Here is a 21,038-nt window from a genome sequence, read left to right as displayed (position 1 = left end):
GACACTTGCTCCCGTTTAGCTGACACCTCCTGATAATGAACTTTTATTTTAAAAATTACGTCAACAGACCTCAATCCTCCATCCATAAACAGACAAACTTATCGATCCCGTGGATGTTTGTTATCGAGAGATTCACTGTATATGAACGTATCATTATAAGGGAGCTATCATTATAAATAGAGTATATCAGGCCCGTCATTTAGGGGGGGCAGGGGGGGCCGTTGCCTCCCCTGGCTTTTGAAAATACACTAGAAATGGTATATATATACAAATATATATACATACATTGAATACATGTGCTTTGCCCCCCCCCCCCCCCGAAAAAGTTGAAATGACAGCCCTGGAGTATATTAACATTATGAATCAGGACGAGAGAGTAATATCGGTAAGAAGATCGTTATATAAGATTATTGTACAGTAAAACCTCACTACAATGATACTCGATATAACGATAAATTCCTCTACAGCAATATTTTTTCTTGGTCCACAGTGTATTACTATATCAAAGTTTCACTGTATATTATTTTTAGTATAGAGATAGAGAGACTATTGCAGACTATTTGTATACCATAAAAACTATTATTGGTTAATACAGCTGTCATTTGATTTTCTTTTGATAACTAATTTTAATTATGATAAATGATGTAATCAATATTTTTGTTCTTTTCCCCCTTTTTATTATCACTAAGAGTTCACTCAATTATTTTTTAAATGTCTATTTAAAACTGGAAAACTACAATTTGATGAAGTAACTTCGATAACCAAATAATAAACTTTATATTATATAAATATATTATATTATTAATTATATTAAATGTAATAAAATTTTGAAATTCAAAACAGTATATGTAAAGGGTTGTATGACTGATATCTTTCTCTCAGGTTATCAAACTATGGCATCGCACTTGAAAACTGAAATGTCTTGAGATTAATTAGATTTATTGAAACATATGAGTGTAAGATACAAGAATGTAATAGAAATGCTACATGAAAATTAGAAAAGTGGAATAGATATGACTACAGAATGAAATTAAACTTATGTAATAATTGAACACTAATAATCAAGCTCAGCTGCGCTTCTTAACATTAGATAGCATATAACTTATTTAGCTGCTCTATCTGTGTTAGAATGATTTCTAAGATTACAAAATTTGAAAATATTCTTGCAATTGATGCATAACTTGTGGGAAACTAAAATAAAAAACAATGTGTTAAGGACAGTCTTTTGATAAGCCTTATTCTTCCAGTGTTTTTCCTGACTGCTGTCCATGTGATAGCATTGTATATATAGCTAGTATTTATATTCAGTTAAATATTAGCATCTAGCCTCATAAGAGCAATAATTGAAATTTAACAAAAATTTTGGGTCTTGAAGTCTTTTGTTATCATATAGGCATAATCTGTGTTTGTCAAATTGTGTTCAGTTAGTCATGTGCAGATGCTACATAGTGGCCTCATTTTGTTCAGATATTTTCCTTCATTTAAAATCAATTTTTTAAATTCAAAATTGAGAATGTAGAATAGAAAGTTCAACTTAAAAAAAAAAGTTTGAAAAGTCAAAATAGAACAATGTGTTGAATAAACATTATGATGTAAATAAATATTGATCGTGTAATATTATCTAATGAAAAATATTTATGTTGAGCTCTTACAATCATGCAATGCTTGTAATTGGACTATGTGTATTCAGTGTACCTTTAATATAATGCATTTTCTAAAGGAATGTGCTTTGGCAGATTCTGCAGGGTTTTGGACAAGCAATGTCCTAAATACAGTACCCGCTTCATGAGCATACATGAAAAATGAGATGTGAAGTAAAAATAACATTTATAAAATAAAAATTTGAGTGTTTATTTAAACAGTGAGTTACATGATATAATGAGTGATATTAATTTACCATCATATTTCCAGTAGAAAACCATTGATTTGATGAAAAAACAGTCAACTTAAAAAAAAACAAAAATCAAATGACACGCTTAGAAAGATTTTTTTATTTAGTTAAACAGGTTTGTATTCTGCTAGTACTTTATATGCTATAAAAAAAATGATATACAGTGTTGTGAAAGAAAAATCTATGTTTCCACATAACATTTTGAAACTTGGAGGTTTTGGACAGTTTTAGACAATTTGAAATACAGTTTTAGACAGTGGTTTTATTCATGGACAGTTTTAGACAATTTCGGACATTTTAACCCATGTTTCCTGTCCAAAACCCCAACCCTGACTAGGCTATGCATGCTAGTAAAAACATAATTTTAGTGTTATGTATTTGCACAACATTATATCAGAATTATGCATCTTTTAAGGAAAAAAGTTGATAATTTTTTCCCTGAAGGTGGTAAAAACTGCAGGAAAAATGTTTTTACCAAAACAGCAAAAACCATCAGCGGTAAATACCATGCCAACCCTGCTGGAAATAATGGTAAATAAAAGACTCAAATTTAATGTACTTACATTTGAATCTAATGGAATATAATTAAATCCTTTCATGCCACAATCTGCAAAATATGTATATTTTGGAATAGAAGTTTCCTCGTGAACAAACTATAAAATTAAAAAAATACACATTTCATATAAATATAATAGTCATGATCAATTATACGTTGGCAAATGAAAAAAATAGCACGCTATGAAATGAATCCGCAGATCACAAAAAATAAAACAATCAATGTACAAAGCAGAAGTAAAATTTTTAAATAAAGTAATTTAAAGGTTAATTTAATTAAAAATTGAAAGTAAGATACGGTTTTGTGGAATTCACACCTATGTTAGATTTAGACTTAAAGGTGGGTGGTTCCACAGAACCTAACACTGCGACAAGAGGTCTATTGTACTCTCGCCAAAAGAAAATAGGTCTTTAATAGAGACCTGTAGCTGAAGCAAAGTTCAGCAGAGATCTAATAGGAATGTCTTGAAGCTCCCATGGTTCAATCAAATGACGCGACCCAAGTGCCCAAACCTGTGTGCAGAGTACATTTCACATTCACAAAAAAAGTGAGTAGCTGTTTCTTCCTTATATAAACAACCTCCACAGGTTGAGTTACTACTAACTCATATGACATTAAGATGCCTTTTAAGAGTACAGTGGCCAGTAAGTAGACCAACAGCTCTACGAATACCATTTTTGCTGAGCTTCATCAGCTCCTTCTGCCTAAAACTAGGGCAGTCACAATTTATCTCTTTTGCCTGTCGCTGACCACCAATGTTCAGCCAAACTTGGTGCTGTTTTCTCCTGAATGAGTTGAAAACGGTATTTCTGATGAATTCCCGTGAAATGCCCAAACCTGGTTCCGGACCAATAAACAGAGTCCCAGAACCCCTTCTAGCCAGTTTGTCAGCCAATTCATTACCTGAGATACCTGAATAACCCGGTACCCAGCAAAGCTTGACTCTGTTGTTGTTGAATAAATTACAGAGTGCAGTGTAACACTCCCAGACCACATGAGAAGTGATTTCAGACTTCTGAAGAGCCATCAATGCAGCCTGACTATTAAAATAAAAATGCATCTTCTACTAAAATATCTATCTGTGCAAATTCTACAACACATGAGAATTGCAAAGATTTCAGCCTGAAAAACAGTGGTGTAGCCACCTAAAGGATGCGATAACTGTGTATCATCTCCAGGACAGCATACTCCAGCTCCAGTACCGTTGCCAAGCTTAGAGCCGTCAGTATACCAAATAATATTTCTATGACTGAGTAGGAGCAATGCCCCAATCTTCCCTAGAAGGGAATTGAACCATATAAAAATTGTTAAATGCAAATTTGGAAAGCATGCCATCACTTAGCATGTTGAGATATGGGTGCTGTGTAACATTTATATCAAAACTACCCCATGATAAATACTGCGAGTAATTTTCCCAATAACCCAAATTCTTGAATCTTTTCATATAAATGATTGCTTCAAACTCTATATGAAGTGTAGAGGATACATTCAGAGTAAAAGTTCTAGTGCTTCAGTAGTAGTGGTTTTCATACAGCCAGAGATGGCCATGCAAACCATTCTTTGTAGTTTAGCCAAGTCTAACTTAACCGTACTGTACCGCACCTATGTTAGCTGTCAACCTGGAGGAACTCTTATTTTCTAGCATGCTGAGCAATGCGAGTTACAGAGACCTTGGGTAATTTGTAAATTTATTAAAAATGTGAAATACACTAAGCATGTGTATATTCATTCTCATACTATAGCTTTTAAAATAGTTCTTGCAAAATTTGATGAGTTAGATGGAACTATAAGTGAAGCAGCAAAATATTTTTGTTTCTCAATGTGAACAAGATTTTAAAAAAAAGCAATGTAAAAATTTTGAGAATTAAACAGTTAACATTCGGGAAATAGAAAAGAATAAAAGATTAGTGGAATAAGATTTTCCTCTTCATTATCAACCACATCCACCACCCTTCTAATGTACAGCTGGACCTCAATATAACAAACTCTGATTTCATGATTTCCTCAATTCAATAAATTTTTAAAAAGTCCCCGACACATTTGTATTAACTCAACTCTTATATAACGATTTTCCTTGATTTAACTAATAAAAAAATGTCTGTTTCATCTAATTCATTGAACAGGGGTTTGACAGTATATGATGTTTTTATTCATCGAACTGTATCCTCTGTCTTCTCACATGATCTTCATTTCAGGAAAATGAATAATGCTAAAGGAGAGAGAAAAGAGAAAACGATAATGTCCAGATAAATCAAATTCCATTCATATGGGTACCAGCAAAACATCACAATGATCAGAGGGAAAGGAAAGAGATAGCTCTAATGTATTGTCTCTATCTACTCTGGGATAAGATACCTCGTCCTTGTAAGGGATGTGGTTAAAAGTGAGAGATAATTGTAGAGACTAATTTTTCAAAAAGTGATTGTCTGATTGTAGAACATACTTTCTTAAATCTTTTGAAATTCTTGGCATGCATTCTTGTGCCAACTGAGACAGGTTCATGTTGATCATCGATAAGTTCAGAATAACTAATTTTCATCATAGGACTGTGGGAGCAAACCATTTCTTCATCAGACTTGATATCCACTCTCTTTGGGGGGGGGGGGGGGAGCAGAACAAAATCAAATAAAAACACACAAATACGAACGCATTATAACTGAACACACTAAATTAAATCTTATGAGCATTGAATTATTGCATAAATACCTTTCAATACCCAATCTAAGTTTGAATTGAAAAATTTTCAATTCAACTAATAAATTAAAAAAAGTACTTTAAGCTTCTCAAACATATCAATACAGTAAAACCTGTCTTTAATAGAACCTGTATTAAGTGGAAACCAGTCTTCAACGGAAAAAAAAATTGTGGTCCCGTGATTTCAATGCCAAAATACACATTAAAAAACTTGGATTAAATGGATCCTGTCTAATACGGAAACAGAAAGAAAAACTGTGCCCTTTAATGGAAAATTGCACACAAACACTCTGAGTGTTATGCAACCAATAGGAAAAAGGATCATAAAAAATGTTAAAATGCTCCACCAAAATTTTTTACAATCTAGCTATACAAACAATTATGAACTTTTCACAGAAACTCAGATAAACTCCTTTGTTGGTGAAAGCAACTTTCCTTCTTTTTCATTAACTGTGGTTAGCAAAGTACTGCAATAGCAATGTCACATTAGCACATTAATGAATGGGAAGACAATAAATGAAATTTAAACAAATATTACACAATGAAAAATTAATTTATCCTGATATCAAATTTTCTATATCAAATAATAAATAATTTCGACAGGTAAATTTAAGTGAAACGATTAAGTGATCAATTAAGTGATTCGATTTGGTTATATGGATCATTAACATCAAGTGTAGATGCTATTTATTTTAATTGTAGTAATTACAGACTAATTAATTATTCATTTTAATTGTAGTAATTACAGACTAATTAATTATTTATTTTATCCATTTTCAAATTAATTATATTTATTTTACCAATTTTCAAATTATATAATTATATTTATTTTATCCATTTTCAAAATTAATTATATTTATTTTATCCATTTTCAAATTAATTATATTTATTTTATCCATTTGCAAATTAATTATATTTATTTTATCCATTTGCAAATTAATTATATTTTTTTATTTCAATTATTCGTAACATCGTTACATAATTTAACACATATCAATTAAACCTTTATTAAGCAGAAACCTATGTTCAACAGAAATAAATCTTGGTCTCTTGCGATTTCGTTGAAAACAGGTTTTACTGTATCTTCTTACCAAACCTGATGCATCTTATTTTGGCATTGACAAGGTATCTCACCTTTTCATTTCAGCAATGACCGAATATTTAAAAAAATTGATTTTGCGATGGAATTTTTTTTCCAGCTCGGTCGAGTCGGCATAAGAGGAAAAAAAGATAAGTGCATAAACCTGTACAGGAATGGAATGAGTAAGTATATACCCCAGATGCTTAAAATCAGAAGTCTGGTTTAACCCTTAAACCCTTACACTGCACAAATAGTCAGAAAACACTTATCTTTCCCCAATGGGAGCAGTTTAAAGGCAAAAGAAGTTTGATGATTTCTGCTATGTATTTTCAATGTTGACCTGCGAAATAAAATTTTCCAGTGAGAGGATTGAAATCTAACATGCATACATGCCAACATTGGCTTAAAGGTTGTCAGTAGTGATGAATGTTCGACTTTGCCATCTACCTCCCCCCCAACCCCCACGACAATATAACCATAGTACAATAAAAAATAATCACTCAAAAATTTAAATACTTTAAAAATTTTAGTTGGAAGTTAATTAAATACAGCACCTCATTGGCACTAGAACCTAGAAGGCTCAGGCTGCATGAGCCCACCCCCTGAAGCAACTCTCCGAGGTAGCAAAGTCGTCCCTTAATAATTAATGAATATTCAATGCAATTCCACCGCCCTTGTGGGCTGTATATACGAACGTCTAGCAACCGTAGACCCCATCCCCGTTTTCTTCAGATCAGAGCTCCTATGGCACCTACAATGAAACACTTTTTCGCACTATGCAAATGAAGCCTGGTCCAAACCCACTGCAATGAATAACTCAAAAACCTATTTTTAGCCTACAGCGTGGGGTGGTTTTGATGGAAAAAAGGTTGTTGTGTGTTTGGGCATCGGGTTGAGCAGCGGGTTTTGGCACAGATTTACAGATTGCCTTCTGCATACAAACAAAACTGATCAACTCTGAGTTTGTCTTCTCTCAAACTCTCTCACATGCATATATGAATTTATCGTTATGGTAAAGATCAATGCAATTTAAAAAAAATAAAAATAAGCAAAGGACCACAAGAAACTCAAGGACCTGGTTTTTTAAAATGATTTCCATAGTATTAAGAGTGTCTTCCGTAGCTCCATATTTTATTGCGGCCATCCATAGAAACTACGGACAATTCGTAACAGTTGGAAACTCTGAACATGCAACATAGAGGTAAACATTAATCTCCTTGAAAGTAGACTCCTCCTGATTCCACACAGTGCATCTAAAATTAACTGCTGAAAACCATGTACATCTTTCTTTTTTTTTTATGAGTCATTTCAACTCTTTCACTTTTCAAGAATAAAGCACAATCATAGAAAAATGTTAAGTTTCAAGCCGAACACAATATCTCAGTAATCGAACAACTTTTGTGTTAACCAGACCAGCTAGGTGCAAGTTTTCTTATTTCCCAAGATAATAGTTTAGTTCATGGGACCAAGTTTTGAAAATATGAAAAAGATCAAATGAAATCTGAAATAGCTGTACATGGTTTCAAAACATGACTCTCAGAAATATTTCCAGCAATTGATGGAAAGCTGGAGACTGAATTCAGAGGAAGCCTACTATGGAAAGATTTTAAAAAATAGAAAAGCTAGTACTTTTATGTAATACCGTACATACTTCTTTAATATAATCAACTTTGATCCTTTTTGATCACATATTGTACATGATATATACACTATTAAATATCTCACACACAGTAATATAAAAAAAAAGAGACATACTTTTTTCTTGGGAACACTCTTGAACTCAGAAGACATAATTACTATATCAAAAAATTAAAATAAACTATTAGTTACTAGAAGTAAAACAAAAAAAAACCAACAGCAACTTGAAATATTGAGTATAAACCAAAATATTATACAAACGAAAACATATGAAATTCAAACCACCCTACCTGTTGATTGATCATCACATGGAAATTCTTCTTTGATTTTAATTCTTTTCTGTTGGACGGCATCAAACTCAAGACTTGACATCAGCAATAGGTCAGTAAAATAGGTTATGAGAAAAAAAGATGACTATCTTAAACAGAAATATTTTCCCCGAAGAATAGAAATTTCAAGCTTAGCACAAAAGTATATGAAATAGTAAAAATTAACTATCTTTATCAAGATGAAAGTAAAAAATCAACAGTATAATTGTTTGCAAATTGTTCCCTTTTAGAAAACATGAGGGTACTTTGCCACCACCAACACCCCCCCCCCCAACAAAATACCACATAACCCTATTTTTCAAACTTCTCAAATCTAAAATTTATTCTTACATACATTTACAAAGTTCTTTATTGAAATAATGAACTCAGTTTGGAATGTCTTTTTATCGTGGTACTAAATGTACAAACTAGATTGTGTCCTTTTCTCTAAACTTTTATAGAAACTAATAAAAAATTAACTACTAACATAATCTTGAGAGAAATGTTCCTTAATTTTATTACACATTAGTGTTATCTTCTAGGAAACAGTTGAGTTTCACTTTGGTTGTTATGAGGATTGTTTTGAAGTGGAAAAACACAAATATACCTGAATCAAACTTTTTGACATAATTAAAATGTGTATAAAACAGTTGATGCTGCACAAGTCTGAAGAGGTGATGATGGAAATATTCAGAGTCAGGAGAAATCACCAAGTGCAATAAGATCTTACAGGCTAGGTGATAGGTATGTCCAAAGTCATTTTTGGTGAGTGTAGGCAAACGCTATTCCCTGAAGCTAAATCACCATGAACCACATGATCTTTTTGACTTGCTGGTATAAAACCTTTCCCGGCTTATATGCATGCTTAGAAATGGTGTACTGGAATGTGATCTCCATTGTGAAAAACCCTAAATAGTGTTCGAACGGCAACTGTAGCATGAAAATCACCGGCGGTAGATAGGCTAAAAGTGAGGACAACCAATAAGGACAGAGAAGCAGCATAAAATAAAGCATTTTATTGTGTTTCACAAATTTTCCACGTGACCTTATGGAGGACTAATCAGGCTGGGATCTCAGCCGAAGAAACGGTGTGACGAATGAAACGAACATTAATGCTCTGGTGCACGGCAAAGTCCTTTTTACTTTTTCCTTGCCTAACTCCGGGGATTTTCGTGCTACAGGTGCCATTCCAAAGCTATTTAGTGTTTTTCAGTATGGAGATCGCATTCCAATACAAAAAACTTGGTGTTGCCATTTGTTATTCTCAAAATTTTCTCACTGTAACCGTAACTGTTAGAGTGACACTGTTGTTTTCCATATCATTCTTGAGCGCATACCTCAAAATACCTTATGCCAAAATTTCATTCAGTTTCTGTGAATGGTATGATAGTTAGGGGCCCATATGTCAGGATAGTTTTTTTTATAATCACCCCGTATATATTTGTGTGTGTTTAAATATTCCAATCCAATTAGTGTTTGAATATATTCAATAAGAAATTTACCATTTTGATAACTTTTTGTTGCACTACTGTCATTTTATACACATGAGAACTAATTAGACTGAGACCACCAGTTCACAGTCGATTTTTTTCTTTCATGCCTCGTACTAAAAGATTCTAACTGTATGGTGTGAATACTTCCTGTGGCAGCAATGCACTGTATGGTTGTTTAGCATCATTTCTCTTTCACAAATAGAAGCTGTACCACTGTGTCAGTAAAAAGTCTGGCAAAAACTCAACAGGCATCAAACTCGTAAAACCTTTGAACATCTTAACATCTTTTGATACTAGAGGGGAATGTCTTAGTAAAATGGGCAACTGAGACCACCAAAAAAATTATTTTGAAGGTGTAAAAATACATCATATGCCACTATTAGTGGCACGAACATGAGTTACTTAAATAAATTTCATTAAAAATTGAATACCTGGACCCTTTAAGAGAAGATTTAGATAATTTCACTCCACTTTTATCATCTTTATATGTTACATTTTCCAATGATGCAGGTAAAAGCTGAAAACAAAACTAGAATCACAATCTTCACTAACCTTGGCTAGCTTTTTTACAGGCAAACATACTGTATTTTAATGTGTAAAAATAACCCCTTTTTGCCTAAAACTGAATCCTAAAATATGGGGGGGGGGGGTTTATAGATAATCTATACAAGCTGTCCCAAATTGTTTGCAAAGCTGACATTTCTGTAACTGTTGGCTTTCGAAACATACTTTCAATTACAAAAAGTTTTCAAATGAAGTGCAGTTACTTAAAACAGCAAAATTTGTCTGAGGGGTGTTTTCTTTTTTGTTTTTTGGTACAGTTAATTACAATAATTCGGTTACAGACATACGCAAATACATGATGATAACGGACACACGATTACAAAGATGCTATCGTAACAACAACGCGAACTGCCTAAATGTCCAATAGCCGTAATACAATACAATGACATGTGCGCCATCTGTCTGACAATAATATAACCACATACATAACATCTCCTCCCTTTCTTAGCATTGCAAATGTCGCCTTCATAATCCAAGTCGGTCCGGAGGTTTTCTTTTTCGAGTGGACCTACGAAGCACAGGGTGGGCAGGTAGCGTTGGCTCGACACCTGATGACACAACATCACCAGTCTCATCTCCAGCTGTCTCGTCCTCAGCCGTGTGTGGCCGATCCTCCGCTCCAGGTCGGTTGTCAACATCAGTGTGAGAACCTGAAAAACAAAACTGATCATTATTACTATGAGACTGTTCTCCCGAAGTGGCAAGAGGAGGCACATCTCGGATATTCTCTTGTTTATCACTTTTGCCCTTCACAGCTTCTCCGCATTTCCGGATTTGGTCGACATGGCGTCTCCAGATTTCAAGTCCCACTTGTACGCTGTATGACAGGGTACCATCTCTGTTCAGTACAGTTCCAAACTTCCATTTCTCAACACCACGATAGTTCCTAACAGCAACTTTTTCTCCCGCTGAAAATTCACGATGAAATGCATGAGTGTGTGATTCTTGTTTTCTCTGCACACTCCCTCTCACATCAGGATGCATCAAGTCGAATCTGGTACGAATCTCTCTTTTCAAAAACAACATACTCAGCTTTTTGCCAGTTAATGAGTGAGGTGTTATTCTATACATCAGTAAGAATTGTTGCAATCACTTACGTAGATCCAATTCCATAAGAAAGGTAGATTTTATCGAATACTTGAATGACTGAACCATTCTTTCAGCCTGACCATTCGTCACAGGATGGTATGGAGCCGATACTACATGTTTGATACCATTTGACTTGAGAAATTCCTGAAACTTCATGCTCGTGAAAGTTGTTCCATTATCGGAAACCAAAGTTTGAGGCAAACCAAACTGAGCAAACAATTTTCGAAGTTGTGATATAGTGGTACTAGCAGTTATGTTTCGTGTTATAATGATTTCAGTCCACTTGGAATATGCATCACAAACTACAAGAAACATTTTTCCAAAATATGGACCTGCATAATCGATATGTATTCGTTGCCAAGGACCATTTGGCCATTCCCAGGGATGTCGCAAAACTTTTGGTGGTTCTTTTCTTATTTTCTGACACGATTCACAATTGGATACAAAAACCTCGATAGCTTTGTCTATACCAGGCCAAAAGCAATGACTTCGTGCTAAAGCCTTCATTTTGATTATACCAGGATGGCCTAAATGTAGTTCTTCAAGAACTTTCTGCCTAAATTTTTGTGGAATGATGACCCTATTTCCACATAAAATACATCCATGTTGCAATGAAAATTCGATCTCTTTTCCCTTCCAAGGTGCGGGTAGTTCAGTCCCTTTTAGCAAGCAGTGATACAGTTCAGAAAGAAATTTGTCTTGTTGGGTAGTCCTGGAAATTTCTTGAGCAGTCAGAGGCACAGTTTCAATCTGCATTACATTAAAACAGTCAACTTCATTATAACTGTCCTCTTGAGACTCTACAGGTAGTCGCGAAAAGGCATCAGCGTTCCCATGATCCTTGGTGTTTCGATACTGAATCATATAATTAAATGCTTATAAAAACATAGCGTAATGCAACATTCATGTAGCCGAGAGTACAGGTAAACTTTTGTGTGTAGAGAATATTGACACTAAGGGCTGATGGTCCGTTACTAGAAAGAAATGTCTCCCAAACAAATGATGGTAGAATTTTTTTACACCCCACACTATACCCAACGCTTCTCTGTCAATCTGAGAATATTTCATTTCAGTCCTTGAAAGTGCATGTGATGCAAACTTTATGGGTCTTTCCGAACTATCCGGCATGTAATGACTGAGTAAGGCACCAATGCCAACCGATGAAGCATCGGTCTGTAACACGAGAGGCAATTTAGGGTCATAATGAGCTAAAATTCGATCAGAAGCTATCTCTCATTTCAAGAGCACATATGCATTTTAACATTTTTGATTCCATATATACTCACTATCCTTACGTAGCAAATTATTCAAAGGTGCAATCATTGTCGACAAATTTGGACAAAATTTCCCATAATACTGAACTAATCCCAGGAAACTTCTCAGTTCGGACACATTCTTAGGTACTGGTGCATTTAATACCGCATTCACTTTTTCTGAGGTTTTCCATAGACCATTCTTATCAATTTTATATCCGCAATAATAAATTGATTCCCTGAAAAACTCACTTTTCTTTTTGTTCACCTTCAAGCCATATTGTTTCAGGCGCTCGAACACAGCATTCAATCTTTCAAAGTGTTCAGCATCAGAGGCTCCAGTAACTTTGATATCGTCCAAATATACATGAACGCCGGGGATTCCAGCCAGAACTTGTTCGATACTCTTCTGCCAAATAGCAGGTGCTGACACTATCTCGTAGTTCATCCTCTTGTATCGGAATAACCCTCTGTGTGTACTGATAGTCAGTAGGTGTCTATCTCTTGGTTGCACTGTCATCTGTAGGTAAGCTTCTGCGAGATCAATCTTGGAAAATGCTTTTCCTCCCGCAAGCTCCGCAAAGATGTCATCTATTTTTGGCAACGGATGTTGATCAACCTTTAGAACCGGATTCAGGGTAGCTTTGTAATCGCCACATATGCAAATGTTTCCATCACGTTTCACCACTGGAACGATGGGGGTCGCCATGTACAGCTCTTTCTCGACACATTCTTTCAGTGAGAAAGGGATTGGTCTCGCTTTCATGAATTTTGGCTTGGTTCCTGCTTTCAATTCGATGTGACACTGTAATTTCTCCAACCGACAAAGACCCGGGGTGAAAATTTCAGAATATTTTTGAAGCAAGGTCTCGAGCTTTGAAGATCTCGAACCTTCTTGGGTGAGATGTTTCATCTCAGACCAGTTGATTTTCAGAGTTTGTAGCCATTCCCTTCCAAAAATTGCATTTACTGGTTGATTCACAGAGTACAGGGCCCGAGTAGTAGTTTGCTTTTCATAACGTACTTGCACGGTAGCTTGACCCACTGGATGCACCAACGATTGATCAAAGTTCTTTAGAACCAGGCTCATTTTCAGAATTTTTACACTTGGACATATTTTTTTGAATTCCTGTACATTCATGCATGATACTGCGGCACCGGTATCCAACTCTATGGAAAGTTTCTTTCCCTCAAGGTATACATCAAGCATCAACTTCTTGTTTCTATTAGCCTGTAGATTATTGACAGGAAACACGTCAGATTCCGGGTTCAGCTGATTCACATTAGTTTTCGATCTACATACTTTCTGTGGGTACCCTTCTTTTTACAAAATCTACATATGCTGTCCTTGAATTTAACACTGATGAGCCATGTGAAAAGTGCTCGAACAACGATAACAAGCACGATTTTGTCCCGCTGGTTTCACTTAATGTTTGGATTCCGAGTTCGCATTGCTCTGGTATAGTTTTCTCATAGGTGCCATTCGAGACACTTCGCTGATTTTCTTCACGCTGAGCTGCGACAGTTGATTATGCATTTCTTGGACATCCTTCGACGCAGTTTCTAAACCGAGAGCTGTAGATTTCGCAGTATCGTAAGTCAAATTCTCGACAGTCAGAAGTTTCTTTTGGATATTTTTGGAACTCAAACCCATAACGAACCTATCGCGTAACATAACAGATAGATTCGGTCCAAAGTTACAATTCCGCAAAAGTTTCTGTAATTCGATCGTGTAATCTGCTATTGACTCACCTTGAAGTTGATTCCTCTTGTAAAACTTGTAGCGTTCCGTCATCTCGTTCAGAGTCAGATTCAGATGTTCTTATAACAGGGTGACGATCTCGTGGTAGGACTTTGTAGACGGGAGATCTGGAGTGGCCAGGTTCTTCAGGATCCTGTAGGTGCGTGGCCCGATGACGCTCAGCAAAGCCGATGCTTTCTTCTCTTCGGGTACATCGTGAACGGCGAAATATGATTCCAGTCGCTCCTCGTAGCTATTCCAATCGTCAACAGATTCATCGAACTGTTCAAAATGAAACTGAAATGGTGCGGTGCCAACTGGTTGAGGTCGCGTATTCATCTCATAAACAGATACGGTTCCGGTTTTTTTTTTTAATCCTCGGTCACCAGTGTTTTTTTTTTTTGTTTTTTGGTACAGTTAATTACAATAATTCGGTTAGAGACATACGCAAATACATGATGATAACGGACACACGATTACAAAGATGCTATCGTAACAACAACGTGACGCGAACTGCCTGAATGTCCAACAGCCGTAATACGATACAATGACATGTGTGCCATCTGTCTGACAATAATATAACCACATACATAATAAGGGGTCATATAGTTGAAAAATAAAGAAATTACATTTTTATACACCCCCCGGTGAAAAACCAAATTAAAAGGTTGTTGCCCTATCTCTTTCAGAGTCCAACAAAAAAATCTGTTTCTAAGTACAATATTCACTGAGATATTCAAATTTAAAAAACAGAAAATTTGGAAAGAAACAGCTCTAAATGCAGAAAAACAATTTTACCCAAATTTCCTCTGATTTCGAATTTGAATATCTCAGTCAATACTGCACTTAAAAACATGGAATTTTTTTCGGCCTCAGATTTTTGAGCACACAGGGACTGTATAAAAAGTTAATTTCTGTATTTTTTCATGTATGTGACGCCTCAAACAAATTTTGCGGTTTTAAGTAACTGCACTTTTAACTTTTTGCAACTGAAAATATGTTCCGAAAGCAAGTGGTTATAGATATATACACTGTGCAAACGATTTGGGATAGCCTGTACATATAAAATAGCATGTCCTGACTGACTGATTCACCACCACCAAGCTGAAACTGCTCTAAAGCTATATTTATAAAATTTGGTGAGTAGCTTCATTATTCAATGACGTAAAGACTCACTAAGAAGGGGATTTTGAAATTCAACCCTTGAGGGGGTTCATACAGAAATCATGCCGAGCCAAAAACACTGAAGCTATAATTATGAAATTTGGTCAGTAATTTTATTTCATGACGTAAAAACTTACTAAGAGAATTTGACCCCCTAAAGCTGGCCATAAGAGGGTTCAAATGTTAGATAGAGAAATCACGCCTAGTCAAAACTGCTGAATCTATAAATGAATTCGGTCAGTATTTTTATTTTATAATGTAGAGACTCACTAAGAAGAGATTTTTCAAAATTCAACCTCTAAAGCCTTGTTCACATGTGCAAATATTGCGGTAGCATTGGGAGAGCTAGCCCCCCCCACTTGACGACTTTTTTTCTTCGTAAGGGAAGAAATGGAGAGCAGTCATTGGTGAAAACTCATGAAATGGGTTTTAAACCTGCTTTTTCTATTTCCCATGTGAATGGGGCTTAAGAGTCATAAGGCGATTTAAAGGTTGTATGTGGCAATCATGGCCGAGCCGAAACTGCTGAAGCTATAAATATGAAATTTGGTCAGTATATCTCATGATGTAGATGCCCACTAAGAGATTTCAGCTATCAGGGTAAGGAGACTATCAAATGTTATATGGGGATCTTTGCTGAGTAATTTTCAGATTATCACATTCACGCGAGCGAAGCCACGGGTAACAGCTAGTATTATAGATATTAACAAATCATTCAGTTTCTTGCAACTTAAGATGAGATTGACTCTGATGATAATGCACTAGTTGATTTAGATGACTGTGATGTATCAGATGAGAATGATGAGGAATATAATGGTTTCTAAAATAAATGAAAAATATATTTTTTTAACATATATCCTAAAATAAAAATATTTTTGAAATTTTTCAAATTTCAATTTTTGAAATGCTAAAATACAGTAGGTCCATAGTGATTCCAAATTTGATACCTTTCGTTTCTTTTTTGATGAACTTTCAATTAGCTCACAACTTGCTTCACCTAAAGCAGAACTACTGATTGCACCTCTTGAAGAAGTTACAGTTCTGACTTCTTCAACCCTAGTATTGAAAAGAAATGTTAAAAGAAAGAAAAATATCAATTAAAAAATCTCCCTTTAAAAGAAAGCATATAAAATATAAAGCTCAGTAAAATGGAGGCATGTTAAGCATTTCTCACCAACATTTACATTTATATAAAGCAAAAGCAAGTACAGTGAAACCTGTATAAAACTGAACGTCAAGAGACTGAAATTATTTTCCATTTTAGACAGATTTCCATTTTATAAAGGTGGGCACAATGTAGGCCTATATGCAGTGATTTAGTTATATGATTTCGCAAAACTTAAATTTTGAGAATATCACCCTAACTACTATAAACCAACGAGAATCAAAGAGAAACATGCATATTATACATTTTTTCATGGCTGTTGTTTCAAATTACTATACACTTGAAATTTCAGATTCAATTCCCTAATTGCTGAAATTCAATACAAAACATTCCCCTGAATAGCAATAGAATGAACACTTACTTTTTTTATAAGTGAAAAACTTTTAATAATTAAAATACCAAACTGGGAAATTTGAAATTTCATAAGTTTTTAAAAATAGTCACAATGACATCAATAAGCAGTAACGTTTGTGAAAGAAAGATACTAAATCTCTCTGTAACAATTAAATTTTGCTTTCCTTCCAGATCAAATAATAAGAAAGTAAAAACTTGACACCAAAATATTGATATTAGATCAATTTAAACTTTCAGAAATAGTTAAAATGTAAAGCTGCCATTCCATGGTTTTTAAGTGCAACATTGACTGAGATAGCTGCCAACTTTGGAGAATCAGAATCGGGAAGGTTTTTGCCAGGATCTTAATTCCATACAAAAGTAAATATAAAAGGGATTTCTGAAAAACCATGTAGAGAATTTCATAAATGAAACTGTAAAATTGTAGGGATTTTTCCTCCTTGGAAAAACGTCACATTAAGCAAGCGGATCCGCACCACGTTGCTAATCATCGCCAACCAGTAGGTAAAACTAGATGTCATTACTACTCTCAAATCAAATCATACCAGCCATACCAACTTACGAGGACATATGGCCTAAGCAAATACAAGTTGTTATCAATTTTGGATATCTGAAAGGCAGAATTGACACTGGCTGTTTGATGAATTTTGTCTTTTCTCCCCCAAAAATGAAATACTTTGTTATTTGACATAATGGCAACAATTTACACTATGCTTGTGACATCATTTCGTGAATTAAAAATTAAAGCAACTGTCTTTTTTTCTGGAGAAATTTAATATTCCCCCCCCCCCAAAGTATGTATTTTTTACAATCACAGTTGAAATTCAGGAGATATTAGAATTTTTCAGGAGTCTGGGAAATGGAGTAGAAATTTGGGAGACATGGTAGACAAGGGCGCCTGTTGTGCCCTTTAACTATGTAAAGGGCACAACAGGTGCAATATATGTTCCACTTACACTCAATTTCCACTTACGTCAATTTACCTTAACTCTTTTTCAGCAAGCATCAAGCTTGATAGCATAGCCAATAGGCCACTTAATTTTTTTTTATTTTTTACAGGTAAATTAACTATTAATCTTGAAGTGCTATTGAAAATAAAAAGTTTACAAGTTTGAACTCACTTAAATAAGCAATTGTAACCAAATCTAAGTAGTGCACCATTGTGAATCTGAACTGTAATTCCTTTGGTAATTTTCTTTTCATCAATAAATACTCCAAACTTTGACAGATCTTTCACCATAAGTTTGGTTGTTTTAGATGCATCTGCCTTAAAAGAAGATAATGATTAATGCAATAATTTTAAATATGTTTGTATGCAACATGTTTTTTGAAATAAATTATTTGTTTGATTCACAAGGATACCTGTGAATGATGGGGGACTCAACTCTATTTTTTTTAGAGGGACCCACTTTCACTCAAATAAAGACCCATGTTTAGCCAATACCCTCGGCCTCAGGTAAATTGGTGCAGAGATCCAGCTCCACTCTATCAGGTTAAAAACATTTGTTAATAAGATGGCAAAGGCTAAAGCTATAGGATTGCTTGAAGCTGATACAACCGCAAAGCAGAATGCTTTGCATTAATCTGCAATGAGCCTTCTGCCAACTGGAAATGTTCTGCAGTAAGAATTCCCATGATAGTGTTTTCTACACTTTTCTTAAAATTCTTCCAGGTTAATTTGCAGTAGCGCTGATTGTTCCGTCACAGATTTCAACATATTCTGCTTTGGGGATCATAGTAAAGGATATCATTGTATCCAGAGGCGTTCAACATTAGACTACAGGTGATTCCTAACAAGATTTGAAAAAATACTATTGCAGAGGGATTTATTGTTATACCGAGTATTGTTGTAGCGAGGTTTCACTGTATATGTATCTATTGCTTTGTTTTCTTTTGGCATTGTAAATAAATTGAGCATATAATTAATTTTTTGTGACATTGAAAACCATTATTTTGACATGCCTCCTACAGTGTTTTTTTTTTCCTGTCATACTTCTTTACTGTGGTTACCTCCTCAGATGGCCACTTTTTTTTTTTTATGGAATGCCGAGTGGTCGTCTTAGAGAAGTTTCACTGTACATTAGGGGCCTCAGAACACTCGTATTTCGACATATACCAATTAATTCGAAGTTCTGCAGAGGAATGTGTATGAGGTCTAAGTGAGAATCAACATGGACAATTAAGCAATAATAGCCAACAACGACAGTGCTGCTTGTGAAGTGTGAGGAAGGCAATTGAAGACATAGTAAAAGTATAAATAATGTGTATTTAATCTTTGTATGAACCCTGGAAAAAATTTATCATAGTACACAGAATAGCTACTCTCATTTTACAAGAAATATTTGTGTCTCACCAGTGTGCACAGAAGAGAGGTTTTACTGTAATAAATATGCACACCGAGTAAAAGCTTACTGAATCATCCTCAGGGTGTTCAAGCCATATAACACAGTGTTTGCGACTGACTGAGGTGTCACTATTCAGCAAGATGTCAGCATTTTCTCGGCCAACGGTATATGATTTTCCGCGTTCAATGTTATACGAACAAGGTTCTGAAGATCCTGGACCTGTAATAACAATAGCATACTTAAGGGCATTTATCTGCAACAAGAGTTGAAACTTAACTGAAGTTTGTCAAAAATAAAACACAGCAGCTCTTTCGACAAAAATTTCATCCATCGAACCAAAAATCGATATACATGGGTATCAACGATATATAATATAATAAAATATATGTGTCAATAATTGATAATATTCAAAACTTACTTCTCACATGACGTAGGACCCACATTGCTATTTGTAGATTAAGAGTCCCGCCGACTTGACTTGACTGTATCACCCACAGCATCTTCTTCTTCAATTATACAGGGCTTTATGCCTGAGGGCTATCCCCTGTTTGAGAGAAGAAAAATACCAAAAGCACACAAAAATGTCTTATATAAGAAAAGTTAGAAGACATTTTTGAATATTATAGAAAGTTATATATCATATATTATAGATGATATATAACTTTAATTTGATAAATAATCAATTTGCGTTAGTTCTGGCATTATTTCTCTAATTAAATGTCAATTTTTATAATTCTTTTTTTTATTTGATAATACAAGTACAATTGATACAAAAGACAAAAACCGAAACAAAAAACATAGATTAGGAACATTCACTGTGACCCCAACAGACACCTTCCAGTAGGTCTACGAAAGTAATCTATTGTGGCACATGGCAACCGTCATACATTTCAAGGACTTTTTAATTTATGTTATTTTTAAAATAATCTTTTATGTTTTTAAATTTAACACACTGGTGAAATAAATTAAGAGAATTTGTATATTTTATCGAATTTCATGAAAAGAACTGAACTGAATGTAAAACCACTGCTTCTAGACAGAAATGCAAATCTTGTACGTCAAATACGTAAGCGTACACTTGTGTGTAGGCGGAGCCAGTAGAGAAACAGGCTTTATATAAGCGCGCGTAAGTTAAGACGCATTTCGTTCGCTAGCGCACCTCGGCGAATTTCTTGGTGTTATTTTGCAACAATCGGTTAATTTCAAATTGTAACAGTAAAAATGAGTAACCACCAACGTTTAGATGATGGAAGGAGGTGGCGAATTGTGGGGAGGCTAAAAGCAGGCCAATCTCAAGTCCAGATTTGTAGAGAGTTCAATTTAACGCCCAGCGTCGTGTGTAACTTATGGAAACAGTTCCAGGATACCGGATCCATCGAGAGAAAGCCTGGGCAAGGTCGTCCAAGAGCCACGACGGCCAGAGAAGATCGCCATTTGTCGATTATAGCGAGGCGTAACAGGAGTGCTATAGCTTCTCAGCTCTCTCGTGACTTGTATGCAGCCACTGGAACCCGTGTATCAAGGGTGACTGTTTCCAAAAGACTTCATGAGAGAGGGTTGTTTGCAAGAATACCTGCTGTTTGCGTCCTGCTCACTTCTACGGACAGGAGAATCCGTTTATCATGGTGCATAGAGATTGGAGTATGGATCAATGGGCGACCGTTCTCTTCACTGATGAGTCCCCGTTCAGCCTAAGCACCGA

The 21,038-nt window shown here is 35.1% G+C and overlaps 1 protein-coding gene across 5 annotated transcripts in view; it reads right to left on the bottom strand.

The window, feature by feature from the left end:
• nbs (nibrin) overlaps positions 1–21,038 on the bottom strand; it is a 39,450-nt gene that overhangs the window by 9,335 nt on the left and 9,077 nt on the right. For 3 of the 5 annotated variants that reach the window (XM_089246110.1, XM_089246111.1, XM_089246112.1), the window contains exons 2-10: positions 19,755–19,880; positions 19,404–19,555; positions 18,113–18,258; positions 16,420–16,528; positions 10,093–10,178; positions 8,151–8,224; positions 7,978–8,018; positions 4,891–5,037; positions 2,455–2,544 (exon numbers count right to left, since the gene is read on the bottom strand). In XM_089246110.1, the coding sequence (XP_089102236.1) occupies positions 2,455–2,544; positions 4,891–5,037; positions 7,978–8,018; positions 8,151–8,224; positions 10,093–10,178; positions 16,420–16,528; positions 18,113–18,258; positions 19,404–19,555; positions 19,755–19,836 (927 nt within the window). In that variant the 5' untranslated portion in view covers positions 19,837–19,880. The remainder of the gene's footprint in view (positions 1–2,454; positions 2,545–4,890; positions 5,038–7,977; positions 8,019–8,150; positions 8,225–10,092; positions 10,179–16,419; positions 16,529–18,112; positions 18,259–19,403; positions 19,556–19,754; positions 19,881–21,038) is intronic. The other 2 variants (XM_089246113.1, XM_089246114.1) reach the window with 1 other exon arrangement.

This window comes from Pholcus phalangioides, unplaced genomic scaffold (genome assembly GCF_987345545.1).
Source record: "Pholcus phalangioides strain wild (caught in Gottingen) unplaced genomic scaffold, Ppha-v1.0 ptg000017l_1, whole genome shotgun sequence".
Lineage (NCBI taxonomy): Eukaryota > Metazoa > Arthropoda > Arachnida > Araneae > Pholcidae > Pholcus > Pholcus phalangioides.
The sequence above is the reverse complement of the archived record's forward strand: the minus strand, read 5'-3'. Positions and strand labels throughout refer to the sequence as shown.